At 47.0% G+C, this 18733-nt stretch overlaps 1 protein-coding gene across 1 annotated transcript in view; it reads left to right on the forward strand.

Annotated features, from left to right (window-relative positions):
- Nucleotides 1-18733, forward strand: part of Disc1 (disrupted in schizophrenia 1) — a 352530-nt gene that overhangs the window by 266251 nt on the left and 67546 nt on the right. Inside the window, exon 10 of the mRNA XM_023700878.1 lies at nucleotides 9737-9797. Coding sequence (XP_023556646.1) covers nucleotides 9737-9797 — 61 coding nt within the window. The remainder of the gene's footprint in view (nucleotides 1-9736; nucleotides 9798-18733) is intronic.

An 18733-nucleotide genomic window follows, 5' to 3' on the forward strand; every position in this document is an offset into this window, starting at 1 on the left:
GTCCAGCCCACGCTGTGCCTGGGCTGGGACTGGTCCCGCCGGCGCAGGGTAGCAGGAAACTCTCTGCACACTCACCGGACCTGGGCTAGGACTGGGTCTGCAAATTAATCTTTAAGTTACAGCTGTTTGACTTACATGGACTTGAAAGCAGCAAAGCCCGTCGCAGGGAGGGAGTCAGGGAGTGCTGTGAGGGGTGGCCACCCATCTCCCCCTGTGTGGTTGGCAAGGTGAGTGTGGCTGAAGCGGGGTGCTTGGGGCTGGGCGCATGAGCTTTTCCTTCCTGTTTTCTGCACTGAGAGTGAGCGCTTGGATTTCTCTGTTGCTGACTAGAGCTGACTCATCAGGCTGTGTGCTTCGGGGCACCAGAGGCTTGCAGGAGTGATCTCAGCTGGGGGAATGGAGCATCATAGTATCTGGTGATGCCCAGTTAACTAGTAACAAGCACAGCAGGAGAAACTGGAGTGTGGGCTTTTCCACTACATAGTGTCAGGACTTACCACTTAGTAATTGATTTCTGGTCTGGTGGACCTCGCCTCCTAAGGCCTCCTCTGTTCACCCTCTCTAAGAAGGAGCTTTTCCTACACACGAATATCAAGACTGTCTGGTCCTTGAGGTGCATCTTGGGCTCAGGGGCAGCTAAGCAGAGCTCTTCAAGAGCAGCTTCTGGGGGCGGGGGGTTGAAGCCACGCACCGTCCCCCAAGGCAGGCAAGGCATGAGCACTGGTTTTGTATCCTTCCTGGGCAGTGGAGTCCCACAGCAACTATGAGGGAACTCCCCTCTCTCTGCTCCTTGGCACCTCTGCCAGCATGAAGGCAGCATGCACAGCAGCCTTGCTCAAGTCACCCAAGGGAAGCCGGGAGAGTGAGACGGTGCCATGCCCACTGGCAGAGCCTTTGTCGCGGGATGCACCTGTGTCCACTGCACCCATGTGTCCCCTAGGTTTGGGATCCACATAATCAAAATGCCAGCACAAGGCAAAGTGATTTGGAAATACTGGGAGAAAAAGGGATAGGAATGCAATGCCTGATATTCTAGAGCTTAAGTGCGTAAGTCTCAAGCACAAATCTCCCTGTATGAGCAACGATCAGCTAGACAGTCTCTGCCTCTCTTGCATCAGTGAGCATGGAGAATCCTTTAAGATCGCCAGCTCAGTCCCTTCCTCCTGGAGTACTCTTAATCCCCACAAAGCTGGGCCAAGCCTTCCTCCTTGAGGCCCCCACAGTGCGTGTCCCCTGAAGTTGCTCTCGCCTGTTGCTTCCACGGTCTTCAGTGTGTGACTTCCCGTCACACACTTGGCCTGGCTGTCTCAAGCCCAAGGTAGTGACCTCCACCTCTGTGGCCCTAATGTTAACACAGAATCTGGCATGTGGTCAGGCAGATAAATGTGTGAATGAGGGTTGGCTCTAACCTCAAGAAGGAGCCCCTTCCTTTGCTGCGGTTTATTCATTCTGTAGGATACATGCCTGCTATAGAATGTGTCCATTGAGTGTATCCCTGAGTGTCAGATAAAATTCCAAGGAAGAACCTTCCCTTTGTTACTGTTTATTTATTCTGTAGGATGCATGCCCCGATATAAGGGTATTAGCTCCGTGTATCAGTGAATGTCAGATATAGTTCCAAATAAGACCCTTTTCTTTGTTACCACTTATTCATCCTGTAGGACCCATATCTGATCATTTTCCTTCTTTCTGTAAATCTCTTACAACATTGGAGGAAAACAGAGAGACAGTCATGCCCTGAATGACATCCTGCTGATGAGAAGTGAATCCCCATTTGGCAATGGTGTGTTTATTTGCTTCTGGTCCTAGAGGATTTGTAATGAGAGGCAGAACCCTGGGGAGGACTCGGTCTTGTTTAACTCTGAATTCCTGTCTCTCTTGAGCTCTAGGATCTAAGCCAGAACCACCACACAGTGATGGCAGAGAATGAAGGTAAATGGAGAAGCCAGTAGATGCGGATAAGCAACTGCTTGGACAGCTACGTATACTGTTAAACTTGCTGGGAGTGAACTTGAAGAAAATGCTCAAATGTGAAAGGAAACAAGAGGGGAGAAGGAAAAAAGTGAAAAGAGAAATAGAAGGAAAAAATGGAAACAAAGCTTCTGTAAATAATAAGGGGAAGTGGAGTTGAAAGGGGGCAGGGGGCTGAGGCAAAAAGAAGGATCCAGAATGTGTAAATTCCCTATGATGACTGCAATCATTGTGTATGTTTAAAGTGTGCCAATGAAACTAATTTTAAAAGTGACAAAAATTATTAATGGTTTTCACATTGATTGTAACGCTTCTGAAATCTTTTTGTTCTTTCCTTTCATATATATATATACATATATACATATGTTATGTTAGTAAGCATCTTCCCTAAAGTTTATACCCAATGAGGTTTCTACTTGTCGATGGCTATATTTGCAATTGCCAGTGTTTTTGTAACTCTGAGTTTCTGCAGTGCAGCTTTTGGTCGGCTTTTTAACTTGCTCTTTTACCACCTGCATCATTTCGTAGAGCTAACATTTCACTCGCATTCATTCCATATGCGTGTTCTTCTCCGTTGTGACATTTAACAGTTGAAGTCCTGTTCAGTGCTAGTGGAATTCTGTGGCTTCTCCCACCGGTTGTGAGATTTCATACCCCGCTGCCCTTCCACATGACCAGCTGTAAGGTGGGGATAATGACAGAGCTGCTTCCGAGGTATTATTGTTAGTCAGTATCTAGGATGAGGTGTTCGGAGCACCACCTGACACGTAGAAAGTGCTCAAGAGAACGTTAGCTCCACTGTTACCAGGGAATTCTTTCCACATGCTATTTCCAGTGTGACCATCAACATCATTTTAGTATGAGCAGAGCAATGGGTAGGGTGTTTGCATCTCTCTTTTGAGTGTAAAACCTGACTTATGTGAGAGAATGTTCTGGAGCGGATCTGCCAGCTTCCAAGGGGCTCCACAGGTTTATTCCACCCACCTGTGAGTCAGTGTTGCTGTAAGTCCATTTTCTATTCTGCTGACCTGCCTGGACTTTTGTGGGTCCTAGGTTTCCCCTTCCTTTCTGTGCATGATTTAATCACCCAAAGAAGAGGTTGTCCATTAATTTGAAGACAGAATAATATCTTTTTTTTAAAATTTTATTTATTTATGTGTGTGTGTGTGTGTGTGTGTGTGTGTGTGGCCAGCTCAGCCCACCAGGGGGCGGGGCTGGCTGGCATGTGGTGCTGGGGGATTGAACCGCGGTCCCTGTGCTTTGCTAAGCTTGTTCTAAGTAGGTGCTTTAGACCACTGAGCCATCTCGCCAGCCCAATAATATCTTACATATTTGAAAATTTCTCAGATTTCTAAAATTTCTTCCTCATCTATCTCTTCTGAAAGATTTTACTAAAAGGACATTAATTTTTTTCTAAAATGATCCATGAATATTGATCTTTGAAATCTGATAATTTATTTATTTTTTGTAAAAATAAGCCAGACCTTATCTGGCACTTACATTATTTTAGAAAATTCCCCAAATGGTTAATGTTTGACAGAATTTGCCATCAGAGCTGTACTGCTGAGGTGCCTTGGGTCTCCGCTTTCTGATCTGAGGCCGTATGGTCCTCTTCTGATGCCCTGGCCACTCACTCAGAGTGACAGCATGGGGGCACCCCAGAACACTGCTCTGTTACACTTCATAGCGTGTCTGTGTGGCTGTTTCGTGTTTCCTAAACTGGTCCCACATCTCTCAATGGGCCAGCGAAGCACCCAGTTGGCCCTGCTCTCCTTTCTCCTCCCTCTCTTGTCCATCCTGAAGAGGATATTGCTGAGTAGCTGGGCCATTTTTTCTAACTCTTAGCATATGTTTGGATTCTTGGTTCTGATGAAGACTTATGGACAACATTGCTGTGTCCTCCAGGAAGGAATCTATATTAGATCCTGTTCCCACAGCTGTCTCTTGTGTCCCTTTATGTCTGGTTCTTTCTATGCTTAACTAGTACCAGGCAGTAAGTGGGACCCAGAATAAATACCTGCAGCACTGATTTTTATTTATTTTAGTTTTGTATGTTTTTAGGGAAGGGTCTACAGGTGTTCAGGGTCTCACTACTAGATCGAACTCATAGTGATCCGACCTTTTACAGCCTTCCAAGAGCTGGGATTACAGGTGTGCTGCACCACGTCCAGCCTCAATTGCCAGGGGCAGGGCCGGCACGGCAAGCCCAGAGAATCGAACCCCTGGCCCCTACACCTGCTTGCAGGGGCTTTAATCTGCTGAGCTATTTGTCCAGCCCTGCAGCATTGATTTGTGTTTGTGGCACACACTCTGCTAAATATTTTCATAGATTTACTACATTTAATGATTAGTTTTTGTTTAATTGGGTCCAAGAAACTAATTATATGAATTCAATTTTGATAATATGACCTGTCACTGGATATCAGCTTTGCTTGGCAAATGGGAGAAATAGTTTCTTACTTTCTCCCCACTAGGGAGCCCTGGGCCTCTTCCTCCTTGCTTCTATGGGTGTTTCCTGTAGCGTCTGCTATTGCGTGTAGCGCCCTTGTGGCTCTTGCAGTCACCATCTATCTCAGAAGTGTAGCATCTATTGGACCCAAGGAAGTGGGAAGGAGGGAGGAAAGGAAGCGAGAAGCCGAGCCAGTCCCAGCGGGCCTTTGGGTGCATTCTTCAGGCTAAGTCTACAGTTCAGACCTACTCTGAAGGCTGTGGGTCAGCTCAGGGACCCAGTGACTGGCACTTGTAGGCCGAATTTCTGGGAGGCAGGTCAGTGCCCACAAATGGGATCTGCATGTGGGTCCTGGAAGTGGTGTCTCCCAGGCACTGGGAATGCACAGGAAACGGTCCAGATATTCTGGGCTGGCCTAGTGTGTCTGGCACGGCACCAGCTGCCCCTTTAGATGTTGGACGAGTCAAGCATTTAGCATTTGATTTCTTAACAAAAGCACTAGTTTGGGAGGGATCTGGATTATTTTTAAGCACACTGGTGAATTTGTTCTCATTGTAGATGAAGGAATCCATTGCCATCCTGATCAAAGAGTGGTCATTCTTGACTGTTATTTTCCCCTCTAAACTTCCCCTCACAGCACAACTGCAGTTGGGGACTCATAACATGACTGGCCCTGCTATTCTTTTCCTTTTTGGTACTGGGAATCATACACAGGCCCTTGCACTTGTGCCCCTCAGCTATATCCTGGGCCCAAGTCCTGCCATTAATAGGAGCCAGGACTCCCTAAGCTTTCCAAGCCGCATCCTTGAGCAGCCACTACTGCTTATGCTCTGTCTAACCTTGTTCTTGGCAGGGAGCCGCAGCCCCTCTTACTGGACTCTCCCTTCTGCATGACCCTACAAAAGACCTGACAGCATATAGGAGAGCAACTAGTCCAGTCTCTAGTGCCAGAGTGGTTCCTCTCAGGTTTGTTCTGATATAACCCTGTTCTGCTTCTTCTCTTCCTTTTTCCTAACAGGAGGTGCTCTCTGTTTGTCCTTTGGGATAAGCTGCTATCACAATGACCGTTGCCAGTGGTCACTTAAGTGACTCTCCCTACCAAGAGACGTTGTCCAGTCTTACTGCTTCAAATGCCAGTGTCCCCTGATACTGGCCTGCACTCTGGAATCTTCTCAGTTTCCATATTCAGACACCTGCTTTCACAGGGCACGCCTCACTGGGCATCTAACAAGCTTCCCAAAGTTATTAACTCCAGACCTGACCTCTTGCTTTGTCTTTCCAAGCTGATTTTGCTCATAGCCCGTCCCAACTCAGTTGATGGCAACTATTTTGCCCAGGACAAAAATCCTGTGGTCATGCTTGACTTTTTTTTTTTCTCATACCTGACCTTCAGCCCACCCGGCCACCCTGGCATCTCTACCTTAAAAGTACCTAAACTCTGCCTCCGTCACTGCCTGCTGACACCCTGGCTAAGCCTCTGCCATACCACCTCACAACATAGCACTGCAGACTCTGGTACTCTAGAAGCACAACGGTCTCCCTGTCTTACCTTTCCTTGTGGAGGGAAAGCTAGCCATAAAGGAACTCTCTCACCTGCACCCCAGAAGGCAGGTCAGAAAGCCATCACAGGACTAGTGTCTTGCCTACACCCAGAGGAAAAAAATGGCATATAGGATGGGGCTAGGAGGAATTTGAGCAGACTGGCCTTACACAGTCCCCCACTGTCTCACCTTTGGGTCACACCCCTCCTGTGCAGTCACTTCTCTCCACACTGTCCATTTGCTATCAGTTCTAGCATGGAAAGTTTCCCCAGGGTCTTCGCATCTTTATTCTATTCTGGCAACATGTCATGTCCTTCTCTCATTAGGCTGCTATCAGGTGAGGACCAGCTCTTGTGATGGTGAGGACCGGCTCTCGCTCCCCCATCCCCGCATCCCCTCCTCAGAGGGTGCTAACCCCCATGTCTTCTGCTCCCCGCAGCCATCCTCCACATCGCAGCTGTGAATTGGCCCAGGTCATTCTGCCACATTTCCTACTTCACTTAGCACTTGCAGAGCTTTGGTCCTAGCTTCCCAGCACTGCTGCTGTGTGTCAGAGTGCATCAGATTGCCCGTTTCACATGCCCAGGCATTGCGCTCAGAGATTTGGGTCTGGAACTTGGGCAGGTGAAGGAGGGCTGGCTTGTCTCAGTTCTGTGATGTCTGGGTCCCTCACACTGAAGGCACAGCCTATCTCACAGCCAACTCACACCTGGGTCTGGAAGCCTCACCAAGGGTATGGGCTTCCTCCCCCGACGGTGGCCAGGTTCCTAGGAGAAGGTTCTTGTCAGAGCTGGGCTCCCTGCATCTCAGAAATGACATGGAGTGCTTTCCATCACACTCAGCTAACTGCAGTCTCACAGCCTGTCCAGGCTCAAGGGGAGGGAAATGAGTTTCACTGCTTTAATAGGGAATGGAAGGGCCCCTGGGTCTGGCCTGATGTGGGACTGGGATGTTGCCATGGCCGTGCTTTAGGAGTCCAGTCTGCCTCAGTGGCACGTGATGGCACCTTGGTCTTGCTTTGCCCTCCACTCTTCTCCCTGTGGAGCACTAGGCTCCAGCCACAGGTTTCTGGAGCACCCCAGTGTGCCCCTGCCCCAGGGCCGTTAGCCTTGCTGTTCCTCCTACTTGCTCTGTTCTTCACAGGATGCAAACAGGCCTTCTCCCTAGTCCTCTGCAGGCTTTCACTCAAATGCTACCATCCCAGTGATGCTGGCTCTGATGACTCTGTACACTCTATTTGACCTTTCTTTAAATCCCCTTACCACCGCCTGTGGAACTTTCATGTTTACTTTTTACTAGTGACCCTGCTGGAACATAAGCACTGCAGGATGGCTCTGTGCAGGTTCTGCAGGCCGACTCACCTGAAATATGAGAGTGGCACGCACATGCACCGTGGGTGGGATGGGCCACAGCAGGAGCAGCTCTGGTGGGGACATTTGGAACTGGCTCCACCTGCTCCCGATTCACCCACTTCACAAGACGCATGACAGTAGCCAGGTTTCCATGTTCACACAACATTTGATGCATAGTAGAGAGTAACATACAGGACTATTGGTCTGCCATATCTACAGAATCTGCATACACAGATTCAGTCAACCTGAGATGGAAAATTTCAAGACAGAAATTACATCTGCTCTAAACATTTGTGAACCATTTTCCCTGTAATGATTACCTAGACAATATACTATAGCAACTATTTACATGTCATTCACATTGTATGAGACTTTATAAGAGTCTAGAAATGATTTAAAGCATATAAGAGGACGTGTTTAGGTTTGGTACAAATCTTATGCCATTTTATATAATAAATTTGAGGGTTTTGGGGTTTGTTATCTCCTAGGACCATTGTGTCATGGGTACTGAGGGACACTTGCATTTCCATATTTATTTGGAAATATAAAAGTGGAACTTCAGTTCACAAACTTAATTCTTTGCACAATTCTGGTCGCAAACCAAACTGGATGAGAACTGAATCAGATTCAGTGCTCAGGTTCAATGTTGGCCTTATGGGGACGTTTGATTTGGTCCTTGTCCATTCAATCTGCAACCAGAATTGTGGGAAGAATGAAGCCTAAACAGTTGCTTTTGTTGTACAAATTTCTCTTTGTCTTTGTTGATATAATGAACCAGAATTAATTGTTCTAATTTTGATCAGATATTTTGTTTTGTTATAGAGAATTTCAGGATATATTTTCAGCTCCAAACTTGCATGGCTGTCCCTTATCCTGGCATATTATACTAACCAAAATGGGTCCTGAGTCTCTAAAGCAGATTTCAGCAGCTCAAATCTGCATAGCTTGGCTTTGGCTCTTGCTCATTCCCCAAGTTTAGAGTGCTGGTGGGCTCTTAGGCACATACTGCCTTTGAGCATAAATTCAGGTTGGAATAAAAATGATGATAAAATCCCACCATAGCAGTACTACTAGTAAGAGAAGTATCAGCACCATCAGTAACACAACCACTGTTGGAAGGAAACCCTTGATGGCAGGTTTTGAGCACACTGAATATACATCTCATTTCCTTAGAACTGTGAAAGGAAGACACACAGTCCTAAGAGGAGGAAGCAGGGGGCATTAGAACTTGGAGAGCAGGCCAAGCCCTTATCAGTAAGGTGCCTCTTTGGACCTCTGAACCATAACAATAATTGCTCCCCTCAATATGTTTGTAGTGGTTAGGAGGCACTGAATTCACTCAAGTGGTAACCAATCACTCAGGCACTGGAGGTGAGTGCAAAATTCCTGTTCACAGGAGGATCACACATTACTATTTGCTTCTCAGTGAATGGATCTACAGTCCTCTGATACCAATAGTGACGTTCCTTGGTTCATCTGTAGGATGAAACTTATCTTAGGTTGCTTTCCATTGTTGGGACAAAATTCCTGACATATGCAACCTAAAGGAAGAAAAGTTTACTGGGGCTCATGGTTTCAGAGGTTCCAGTTTATAGTTGGCTGATTCCAGAGCAAAGGCATCATGATGGAAGGATGTACAGGAGGAAATCTGCTCGCCTTACGGTAACCAGGAAACAGGGTGAGAGAAAAGGAGCCTGAGAAGAAGGGGCTCAGGGACAAGATGTGCCCTTCAAAATCATACCCACAGGGACCCATCCATTCAGTAGGCTCCACCTCCCAGTAAGCACATTGAGTTATGAATTCACTGATAGATTAATTCATGAAGTTAATGCCCTCACAATCCAATCTCAATGCAATCAAGATGGCAATTAAGATTAATAGTCTCAGCCGGGTGTGGTGGAGCATGCCTCTAATCTCAGCAGTCAGGAAGCTGAGACTAGAGGACTACCCTGAGTTTGAGACCAGCTTGGTGTATATAGTGAGTTCAGGCCTACACAGAGACCCTGCATCAAAACAAAACAACCCTCCCTCCCAAAATATTTATAGTCACAAAATTTTCCACTTTTCAGTTCTATACCCTGTATTCTATAACCTATCCCTTGCCCACTGAGAAGCGTGTACTGAATCCTATGAACCAGTGATAGACTACCAGAAGTCCCCCAGGGAAGAATCAATCCAGGGCAGCAGAGTGACACCTCTCCCCCATCTCTTAACTGTCCTTGCAAAAAGACTTGGAGCTTGAGAATCCTCCCCACTGCAGGATGCAGGCGGCACCCCCGGTGGACCTGAGTGTTTCACAGCATGGGATGCTGCCATTATGATGGCTTGGCCATGGTGCTTCGGGCCTGGCTCCTAACTGGATAGCTCTCGGTGTTGTTCAATTGTGACTGCAAGGCGATTCACATTGGATTTTTGTTTTGCAGAAGCAAATGTGAAGGAAAATACTGTGAAGTACATGGAAATGCTGGAGGGCAAACTGCTCAGGTAAGGGGATGCTTTCTACATTACAGACTCTGTGGTATGTCTGAATGCTTTATTGTATTGGGATTTAGTTTAAGCAATGAAAAAGGGTAGTCAATTTCTATAATAAATTAACAAGGAAAAATCGAAATGTTCTCTTTATTCCCTGTGGGAAAGAACAGGTGCTACACAAATATCTCCCAGCCTCGGTCTCCTCTTTTAACTAGCAAATGGATTAAGCTGTCTAAAGCGTTTGGGGGAGAACATAGGATAGCTTGAATATCTCGTAATAAGAGAACAACCTTCTTTGGTTCACTGGGTTCAGAATCCATGCCTCCATCTGTTTCTCCTTTCTTTTCAGCGTTGGGGGTGGGGGCTGAAGGATTGGGAACCAGTTTATACATGACTTGGAACAATATAGAAATGCACATCATAGGTTCTGTTTTGAATCCTGAATCAAAACCAGCGTGAAAATTCCTGGTTGCCTTTTTTTTTTTTTTAACTCAATTAGGAATTCAGAGTTGAGAACCATTAGGGATGCTGCAGCCTGTCAAGATGTTTCTGGTTTTTGTGGATGTGTACTTCTGAAAATAAATCCCAGCCACCGGGATCTGTTCCCCATTAAGGAAACAAGTACGAGAATATAGTATGTGCTTTCTTCCCTGGGAGCCATTTAGTTTTATGGGGATGTTTTGCTACTATTTTGGAAATTGTTAAGTAGGTCTTTAGATAGCCTTTGACTGAAACCTCCATCTCCTAGGATAGTGCAGTAGGCCGACACAGGCTTCTCCTGGGGCAGGTGTTGGGAGGGGCTGCTGTGCTGAGTCCCTTTGTCCAGTAGGGGTACTCATCTTGGTGTAGGGTGTGCTTTCAGGCTGGAAGCCTAGTCCTCCCCCACCCCCTACTCCCACACTCTAGACATGGGGAGGAGCAGTGACCTCGCTGGTCAGCAGAGTGGGGCCCAGTGACATCCATGTGAGTGAGGGCTTGGATCTGAGGCCAGTCTTCCTGTCGCTTCAGGTATCCTGGGCAGGTTTCTGGTACGTTCTTCTTGATCTTAGCCCTTCTTGCCACCATATTTTAGGCATAAGTGTTATATATACCACAAGTTACATAGGTTATTGAGTGGGCAATTTTAGCTCAAGGAACATGAACAATGGCAGAGAGATGCCCGCTTAGGGTGCGGTCTGTGCGTCTGAACTGCTACCTCAGAGAACTGCTCACAGGCAGCGACTCCTGCCACAGCACCAGAGGAAGAGCATTTAGTTAAATCTCACATACATGGTGGCTAGCCTGTGGGCAGCCGGAGCCAGTTGGCTTCCTTCCTCATCAGAGCTGAGTGGGCAAGTTTTTGTCCTTTATCCTTCTGTGCCAGCCCCCCCCCCCCACTGCATGCCAGTGGATTCAAGGTTGCACCCTTCTGTGAGGGCAGGAGCCCTCCTGTCCCATGTGTCCCTGAGTCCTGTCTTGTATGCCTACTTTCACACTGCTCCTGCAGGACCATCTCAGTGGCCGCAGCTGGCCCTGCTGCCAGGGTCACCTTTGTGCCATCCTCCAGGTGGTCCTGAGTGGGCATATTTCAACACAAGGCTTGCATTGCAGGTGGCCACCAGCTCTCCTAAGGTTCATGCCCAAGCATCATCTCATGGTCTCTATGTGTCCTTGAGGACCACTGTCCCCTCCTCACCCTGCTCAGCTGCACAGTTTCTCTTCCTCTTTCCCATGACATTGTATCCTTCAGGAGGGAAACTCACTTGGAGTGAGCACATGAGCCATGCAGGCCTAGGTTGACCCTTGTAAAGTTGCTGACATTTGTCCATTTTTTACCTAGCAAATTGGCAGGTTCATGTGTTTGACCAAGCCACTGCTTACTTAGGAACCTTTAGGAGGGCCAGATGCGGTGTCCTAGGACAGCAATCTTGTTGCCCATGGCGTCTTATGGATGCCTGGGCCTGCTCCTGCCTCCCCTGCCCAGTGCTCTGGGGGCTCTCCCAGTGCTATCCCATCAGCCCTTCAGCTGTCATCTTTCATTGTTTAAATTATGTACTTCTCCTTTTTGAAGCCTCCAGGCCTCCCGTGCCAAAGGCACATACTGGCATGGCATTCTGCTCGTGGTCTCAGGGCTGCCTGCTGGGATTTGCAGCTGTCCCTCTTGCTCAGGAGTGTGTCCCCTGGAGTCACCTGTGCTGTTCCCCAAAAAACAGATGTTGGAAGAATGGTTGAATGAATGAATGAATGCAGCTCGTTTATAGGCACCTCCACCTTTCTCCTTGCCTCTCCAGCCAGGGTGATGTCTCAGAGCTACCATGCCCATGGCTCCTGGGTTCCTGCTCATTAGTGTCCCAGAGCCCCCCTGGCTTCCTGTGGGCAGGTGATGGCTAGAGCTTTGACAGCTCCTCGTGAGGCTTTTCCTGCTGGGTTATCCAGCTGTAGGCAGGCCTGGCTTGGGTGTGTGGGAGTGGAGAGCTAAGGCAGAGGGTCTATGAAAGTAGCCAGAGTCATACCCTCTGGGAGCAGGCAGGAGGGTAACAAGGTGCTGCAGAACTAGTGACCGCCAGCCTGCTGTGGCAGTGTTATCCTCTGGTGGTGATAGCTGCTCTTGGACCCTTGTGGACGTCCTGATTATCCATGACAGCTTGTAGCATAGGGGCTGCTCCAGTTCTATGGCAGAATGGTGGCAGATGCTGGGGAAGGCCTGGATGATCTGTTCCACTGTCTATGGCATCCCACAGTCTGACAGGACTTTGGAAGGGAAGAAGCCAAGATCTGACTGCTTGCTGCCTTCCATAAGGATGTTAGAGTAGAGGATCCACTTAAAGATCATCAGATTTGTATCTTGCCAGTAACAGCTTTGAAGGCAAATTTAAATGGCCACACTTCCCAGGTTACCTTCTCAAATTGCACAGAGACCTGGAGACTCAAATCATGAGGCATGGTCAAAGGGCTCAGGGTCGCCTCTCTTGTCAAGGTCAAGGGAACTAGGGACTTAGGGGGTGTGGATGTTGGTAACAGGTCCTGGGGATCCTACCAGCAAAAGCCATCCATGAGTCAAGGGCATGTTTGTTTCTGTTCTTCCTTCCTCAGAGAAGAGACACCACATGAGGATTCCTGCTTCATATTTGTCTATTTGAGGATATTGCTCCTTCCCCTGTCTGTGCCACCCAGCCAGGTCGGTGGCCATGGCCAAGCTCCAAGATCCTTCCACACAGCTCCCCGCACTCAACTCAGCCATGAAACAACCTCCTAACAGCAGCGCTTTCTGGTCTCTTACCAAATCTATCCACTCCTCTTGCTCTGTGGGAACAACTTCTATAACCTCTGCTGGGCTCCCTTTGTTTCCTGCCTAAGTTCTACAGTCCCTGTCATGTCCCCTGGGGTCCCATGTGGTACCACAACCTACTGGTCCAGTCTTGTCCTGCAGTCTTCCATCCCACTCATCCCATGTGTCTAATGCTCAGGCCTAGCTGGACTTTTCCTGCATTCCATGTTCTCTGTGCTCCTCAGAAACACTTTTGTGGACCCCTTGAGCACCAGTTACCTCAAGACTCAGCACAATATTTGTCCCATGTGGAGCTCTGCTGGCTTCCTCCTGCAGCCTCCTTAGTTCTCAGAGTGGTGGCTGCTTGTGAGGACTTTGTTTGGTGCCTTCTCTCAGTTTGGCTCTGCTAGCCTGAGCTCCTGAAGATGGATTCCATGCTGTGTTAGTCCTCTTCTGGGGTACTGCCATGCTGTTTGGATGTGGTAAGCCTCAAGTTAGATTTAGTGAAAGAATCAATGAATCAATAGCAATTATCTCTTAAAACTTTATTCTCAAATGTTAAGTTCAGAAGGTCAAGGCAGCCTGAGAAGACTAACACCCCAAGCCATTTATTTACCCTGCTACTAAATCTCAATGATATGTAGTAGAATGTTAACAAAACCAGCAACAACAAAACTGCTCATACATATACCCTAACCCACTCACTTTATTCTATCAGTCTCCTTGTTTTGGAAGACTATTACCTCAGTTCTCTTTTCCTTATAGCTGAACTCTGCTTTCATTTCCATTTTTTCAATGATTATATATTCTTTAGTTTTTTGAGTCAAGCAAAATATTGAAAGGCTTTACTTTGTAGATGGGTTCCTTTTTTAAAATTGACCTCATGCATCTGTAATGATTATGAAGGAGAAATTCCTTCTTCTCTGGGGCAAGCTCATGTCCCTGGCTGGTGTTGGTCCAGCCCTCCCCATGGGAGGATGTGTGTCTACTGTTTGCACATAAACCCACAGAGTCCCTTATATGCATGACTCATGGAACATTCTCTTCTCTGTTCCTTCCATCTCTGCTTTGTTTTCCCTGAAGTTGAACACAAAGTCCCTGCAGCAGACAAGAATTGCGGTTTAGTGGCTTATAGGTTATTTTTGTTTCTTTGTGCTCTATTCCATTTCTTAAATGTTTGTTTGCATATGAGTCATACTTTTATAAGTATAAGAGAAAACAGAAGATCATTAAAATGTGTGCTGCATGAGAAAGTATTGAACACTTCTTGGCTCTAGAAGCCACTGTTAGGAATGCAGTGATCTCCAGCTCTCTTTCCCATCTCGCAAGATGGTGGGTGAAAAAAACTGAGAAGCCAGACACTAAACAGAAGAAATCTGAAGCCCAGAAGGCTTCTGCCAGTGGTACTGGTAAAAATGGTAAGGTGAAGAAGGCAAAAAAGTCCAAGAAGGGGCAGCCCCACTGCAGCCGAAATTCTGTCCTGGTTAGAGGAATTGGTAGATACTCCCGATCTGCCATGTATTCCAGCAAGTCTTTGCACAAGAGAAAGTACACAGCTGCTAAATCAAAGGTTGAGAAGAAAAAGGAGAAAGTTCTTGCTATGATCACAAAACCGGTCAGTGGGGACAAGAATGGAGGTACCCAGGTGGTTAAGCTTCAAAAATTGCCTAGATACTACCCTACTGAAGATGTGTTCCTAAAGCTCTTGAGCCACAGCAAGAAACCCTTCAGTCAGTGTGTGAGGACAATTTGAGCTAGCCTCACTCCCAGCACCACCTTGATCATTCTCATCAGGCATCACAGAGTCAAGAGAGTGGTCTTCCTGAAGCCGCTGGCCAGTGGCTTGCTACTTGTGACTGGGCCTCTTAGCCTTAAGCGTGTTCCTCTATGAAGAACACATCAGAAATTTGTCATTGCCACCTCTACAAAAATTGATATCAGCAAAGTGAAAATCCCCAAACACCTCACTGATGCTTACTTCAGGAAGAAGAACCTGTGGAAACCCAACACCAGGAGGGCAAGATCTTCAACACTGAGAAAGAGAGATACCAGATTTCAGAGCAGCACAAGGTGGATCAGAAAAGGGTGGATTCACAGACTATAGCAAAAATCAAAGCTGTTCCTCAGCTCTGGGGCTATCTGTGATCTGTTTTGGCTCTGTCAAAAGGAATTTATCCTCATAAATTAGCATTCTAAATTTCTTACTAAGAACCTAATTAAATAACTGATACATTTTAAAAAAAAAGAATGCAGTGATCTTGTCTGAAATTTATTTTTCAATTTAGAGATTGATAAATTCTTCTAAAGGTGACCCAACTGTTTCTTAAAATTAATACTTTAATCACCTTGCAATATGAGCCAGAAGGGCTGAGCAGAGTAGCTTTTGGCTGGGCTCCTCACAACTCCCCAGCCTGATGATTCAGACTCTGCCTTCTGTCCAGGAGTTGGTGGACCTGAGGGGTGACAGCTCCCTAGAGCTGGGTAATCTTCATGTGACCCGGCAGCGCTGACCTTCACATAAGCCAGGCACAAGACGAGACACATGTGACACAGGCTGGCTCAGCTATCACTGGAGGTCACAGAGAGCAGTCCTTCCAGGAGGTGACACTACACACTCAGCACTGTCCTGTGCAGGATGCTCGGGTGTCCTCAGAGGGACCCAAACCTGATGATGATGGGAGTTAGGGATGATGATTTCCACCACATTTCCAGCGTGTTTTTTTTTCCGACAGAGACTCTAGGGGAAAAGCATTTCTGAATTTCTGTATGTGCTTCTGTTTCAGCCATTGAGATTTTTACCTTTAAAATATGTTTCCTGTGAATGCATTTTTACAATATGTGCTGTTTGTAAAATAAATATCGGAATGCAAGTTTGTAACTTCTTAACAAGTGCATACGTAACGACAACAACAAAAAAAATTGGAGACAAGTGCTGACAAGAATGACCATGCACTTATTTTCTAATACTAAAGCCAGTGTCTCATTGAATTGGCAACCTTCTATCCAACAGCTATCTTTGCCCCCATAGCCACCAAGGAGAAAGACAAGAGTTAATCCTGGAACAGAAAGGCCTGCACTGGGACTGAGAGAGGCAGAGACATGGAACTGGGTGGGCAGGACAGCAAGGCGAGGTGACCTGAACTGTAATTGCCACTGGTGAACCCCGCCGGATGGAAGAGCCAACCAGGTAGATGGCTGGCCCAGCACAGAGGCTGAGGCAGTGGGACTGTCGTCTTCCTCACAGGAGTTGGCAGTGAATGGGCAGATTCCTTAGATGCCACACACAGTGCTCTTTATTCCAGAGCATACAGGACTTTGGAGTTTCTGGGCACCTGGAGCAATCCATTTGCTACCTATATGAGGCTTATTCCCAGTGCCCGTGAGGAAAATGAATAGGAGAAATAGCAGCTCGTAAATATGCAGCATATACCTTAGGAAGCCCCTACCCTGAACCAGGAAAAGACAAAGAGCTGTGTGGATAAACACCTCTGATTGTGTTTTTGTGCTTTTGTGTGATTGCTCTGTCACTTACAGGTGCCTTCTGCCTCTCAGCTCAGCAGGCACAAGTCAGACCTGCCTCTGTTCTCAGGCCCTCTGTGGTAACTCATGGAGGACCTGCTACCTTTCCCACTTTTCCCTTGGCCTTGAGCCCTCGCCCTTGCCCTTCCCCAGCAGCCTCAGAAAGGCAGAGTTGGGAGGCACTGGCTTCTCTTTTCTCTTCTGAGTCCCCTCCACGCCCGCTGGGGATGCTTTGTTGTGCTGCTGCTCTCTGAGCAGAGCTCCCTGCCAGCCCTCTGCTGTCCATCTGGACTCAGGGCGCAAAGACAAGGAGAGGCTTCACCCCTTTTCCATTGTGGACTGATGAGTGGTCGCCGAGCCGAAGCCTGTCCACCCTGCTGGATGCTGTTGGAGGTGATGTGGCCCTCGGTGATTCCTGCCTCTCTGGCTCTGTCCTGTCTACGCGTTGTCCAGCCTCTGCTTGGAGCCACACTGCCCTGCAGCCTGATCGTCCCACTGAGCATCTATGCTCTGCCCTCACCTCCCTGCTAAAGCACATGAATCCCCTGGCTTTGCCCCTCAGCTGGAGACATGTGTGGCAAGGGCTTACATTTCACTTCTGGACCAGAGAAATCCATTCTATTCATCATATGAGAGCTCTCATGAAATGTTCACTGTTGGATTTTTCCACTTACTATTTGGCTTTATTGCCTGATTCACAAAGAGAAGCAGTGACTGAAAACAGCTTATTAATAGCTTCAAGTGCACACCTCTATGATTTAAGTCTAAAACGTCCCCCTAAAATCTCCTGTGTTTAGAGATAGGGAAGTGGATTGGATCACGACAATGCTGATCTCACCAGTGCATCATCCCATCGATGAGTTCCTAGCTGAACGGGGTGGAGGGTGGGTCTCTGTAGTGCGTCTCCCACTCTGGCTCTCTTCCTACCATCTCTGCTTCCATTCCCCACAAAGTGGGCAGCCTTCTTCTACCACACTTTCTACCATGAGGTTTCTTCTTAGAGTCAGCTGACCATGAACTGAACCTACCAGACCATAAGCCAAATAAAATGCTTCCTCTTTTAAATTGTGTATGTCAAGTATTCTGTCCTAGTGAAAGAAAGAGGATTAATACACAAACTGATAACATGTGTCTGTTGATTAATTATACAAAGCTGTACAACTGTTAGACTTAATAACCACTGATTGTTTATACTTAATTTTTACCTTGTTTATCTCATATCAGAAAAATCTTAAATATACTTGAAAAATAATACATAAATGGACATATATACAGAAAAAGCAATATATAAAATGTAACAAAATGACATAAATTAAAAAGGGGGGCAAAAGAGAAGGTAAAATATCAGTAACATTTGAATGGGACTTATTGCCATAGTAGTTCATTCTTCTAGACAATGAATTAAGTATTCATTATATATTTTCCAAGGCCAGTGTAAGTCACATAATTTCTAATTAATTTTACAGGCATTCACTGTCTTTACAATTTGCCATAATACTTTCATTATGCAGAAATAACTACTCCTCTACCACCCCCAATAACTCTATATTCCCTTATGATAGAACTAAGCTTCCTGAGCAGTCAGTTTATATCAGGGTTCGCTGGAGGATACATGTCACAAGGTAGGCTTTAGATGGCCACCTGCAGCATCAGAGGCGGAAGAATGTAAAAGGACCATCTCTGGAGAGAGAGACCGGAACCTTGCTGCAGAGCCCTCTGCAAGGCCATATCCAGAAGCCAAAGGGGCTGCGGCAGAAGGCTGAAGTCAGTGCTGGCAACCGACAGAGGAATGACCAAGGGCAGTGGTGGAGCCTGGAGCTCCTCTGAAGACGAAAAAGCAAGACTTCCTTTTTGTTTCATTTCTTTTCAGTGCTATTTTGCCTACAAGCCTATGGCTTGGTGCCACCTATATCCCCCACACCCAGGATGGGCTTCCTTCTTCAGTAAATTAGGCATCGAGACACACCCAGGTTTTTTATCTCACAGCTCCATTTAGAAAAATCCATGCAGCTTTCCTCTGAAAGAACAGCAAGCTTGGACTTCCTGAAGCTCAGCTTCGGTTAGAACAGTCTGGAAGGTGCCACCCTGCAGTCCCAGAGCCCTCTCGGGCTGGGCTGGTGCTACCCTCCTGTTGTCCCATGAGCTGAGCTAGCGCAGGAATTAGTGCCCCTTCTGAGGCAGC

This window comes from Octodon degus, unplaced genomic scaffold (genome assembly GCF_000260255.1).
Source record: "Octodon degus isolate 3935 unplaced genomic scaffold, OctDeg1.0 scaffold00127, whole genome shotgun sequence".
Lineage (NCBI taxonomy): Eukaryota > Metazoa > Chordata > Mammalia > Rodentia > Octodontidae > Octodon > Octodon degus.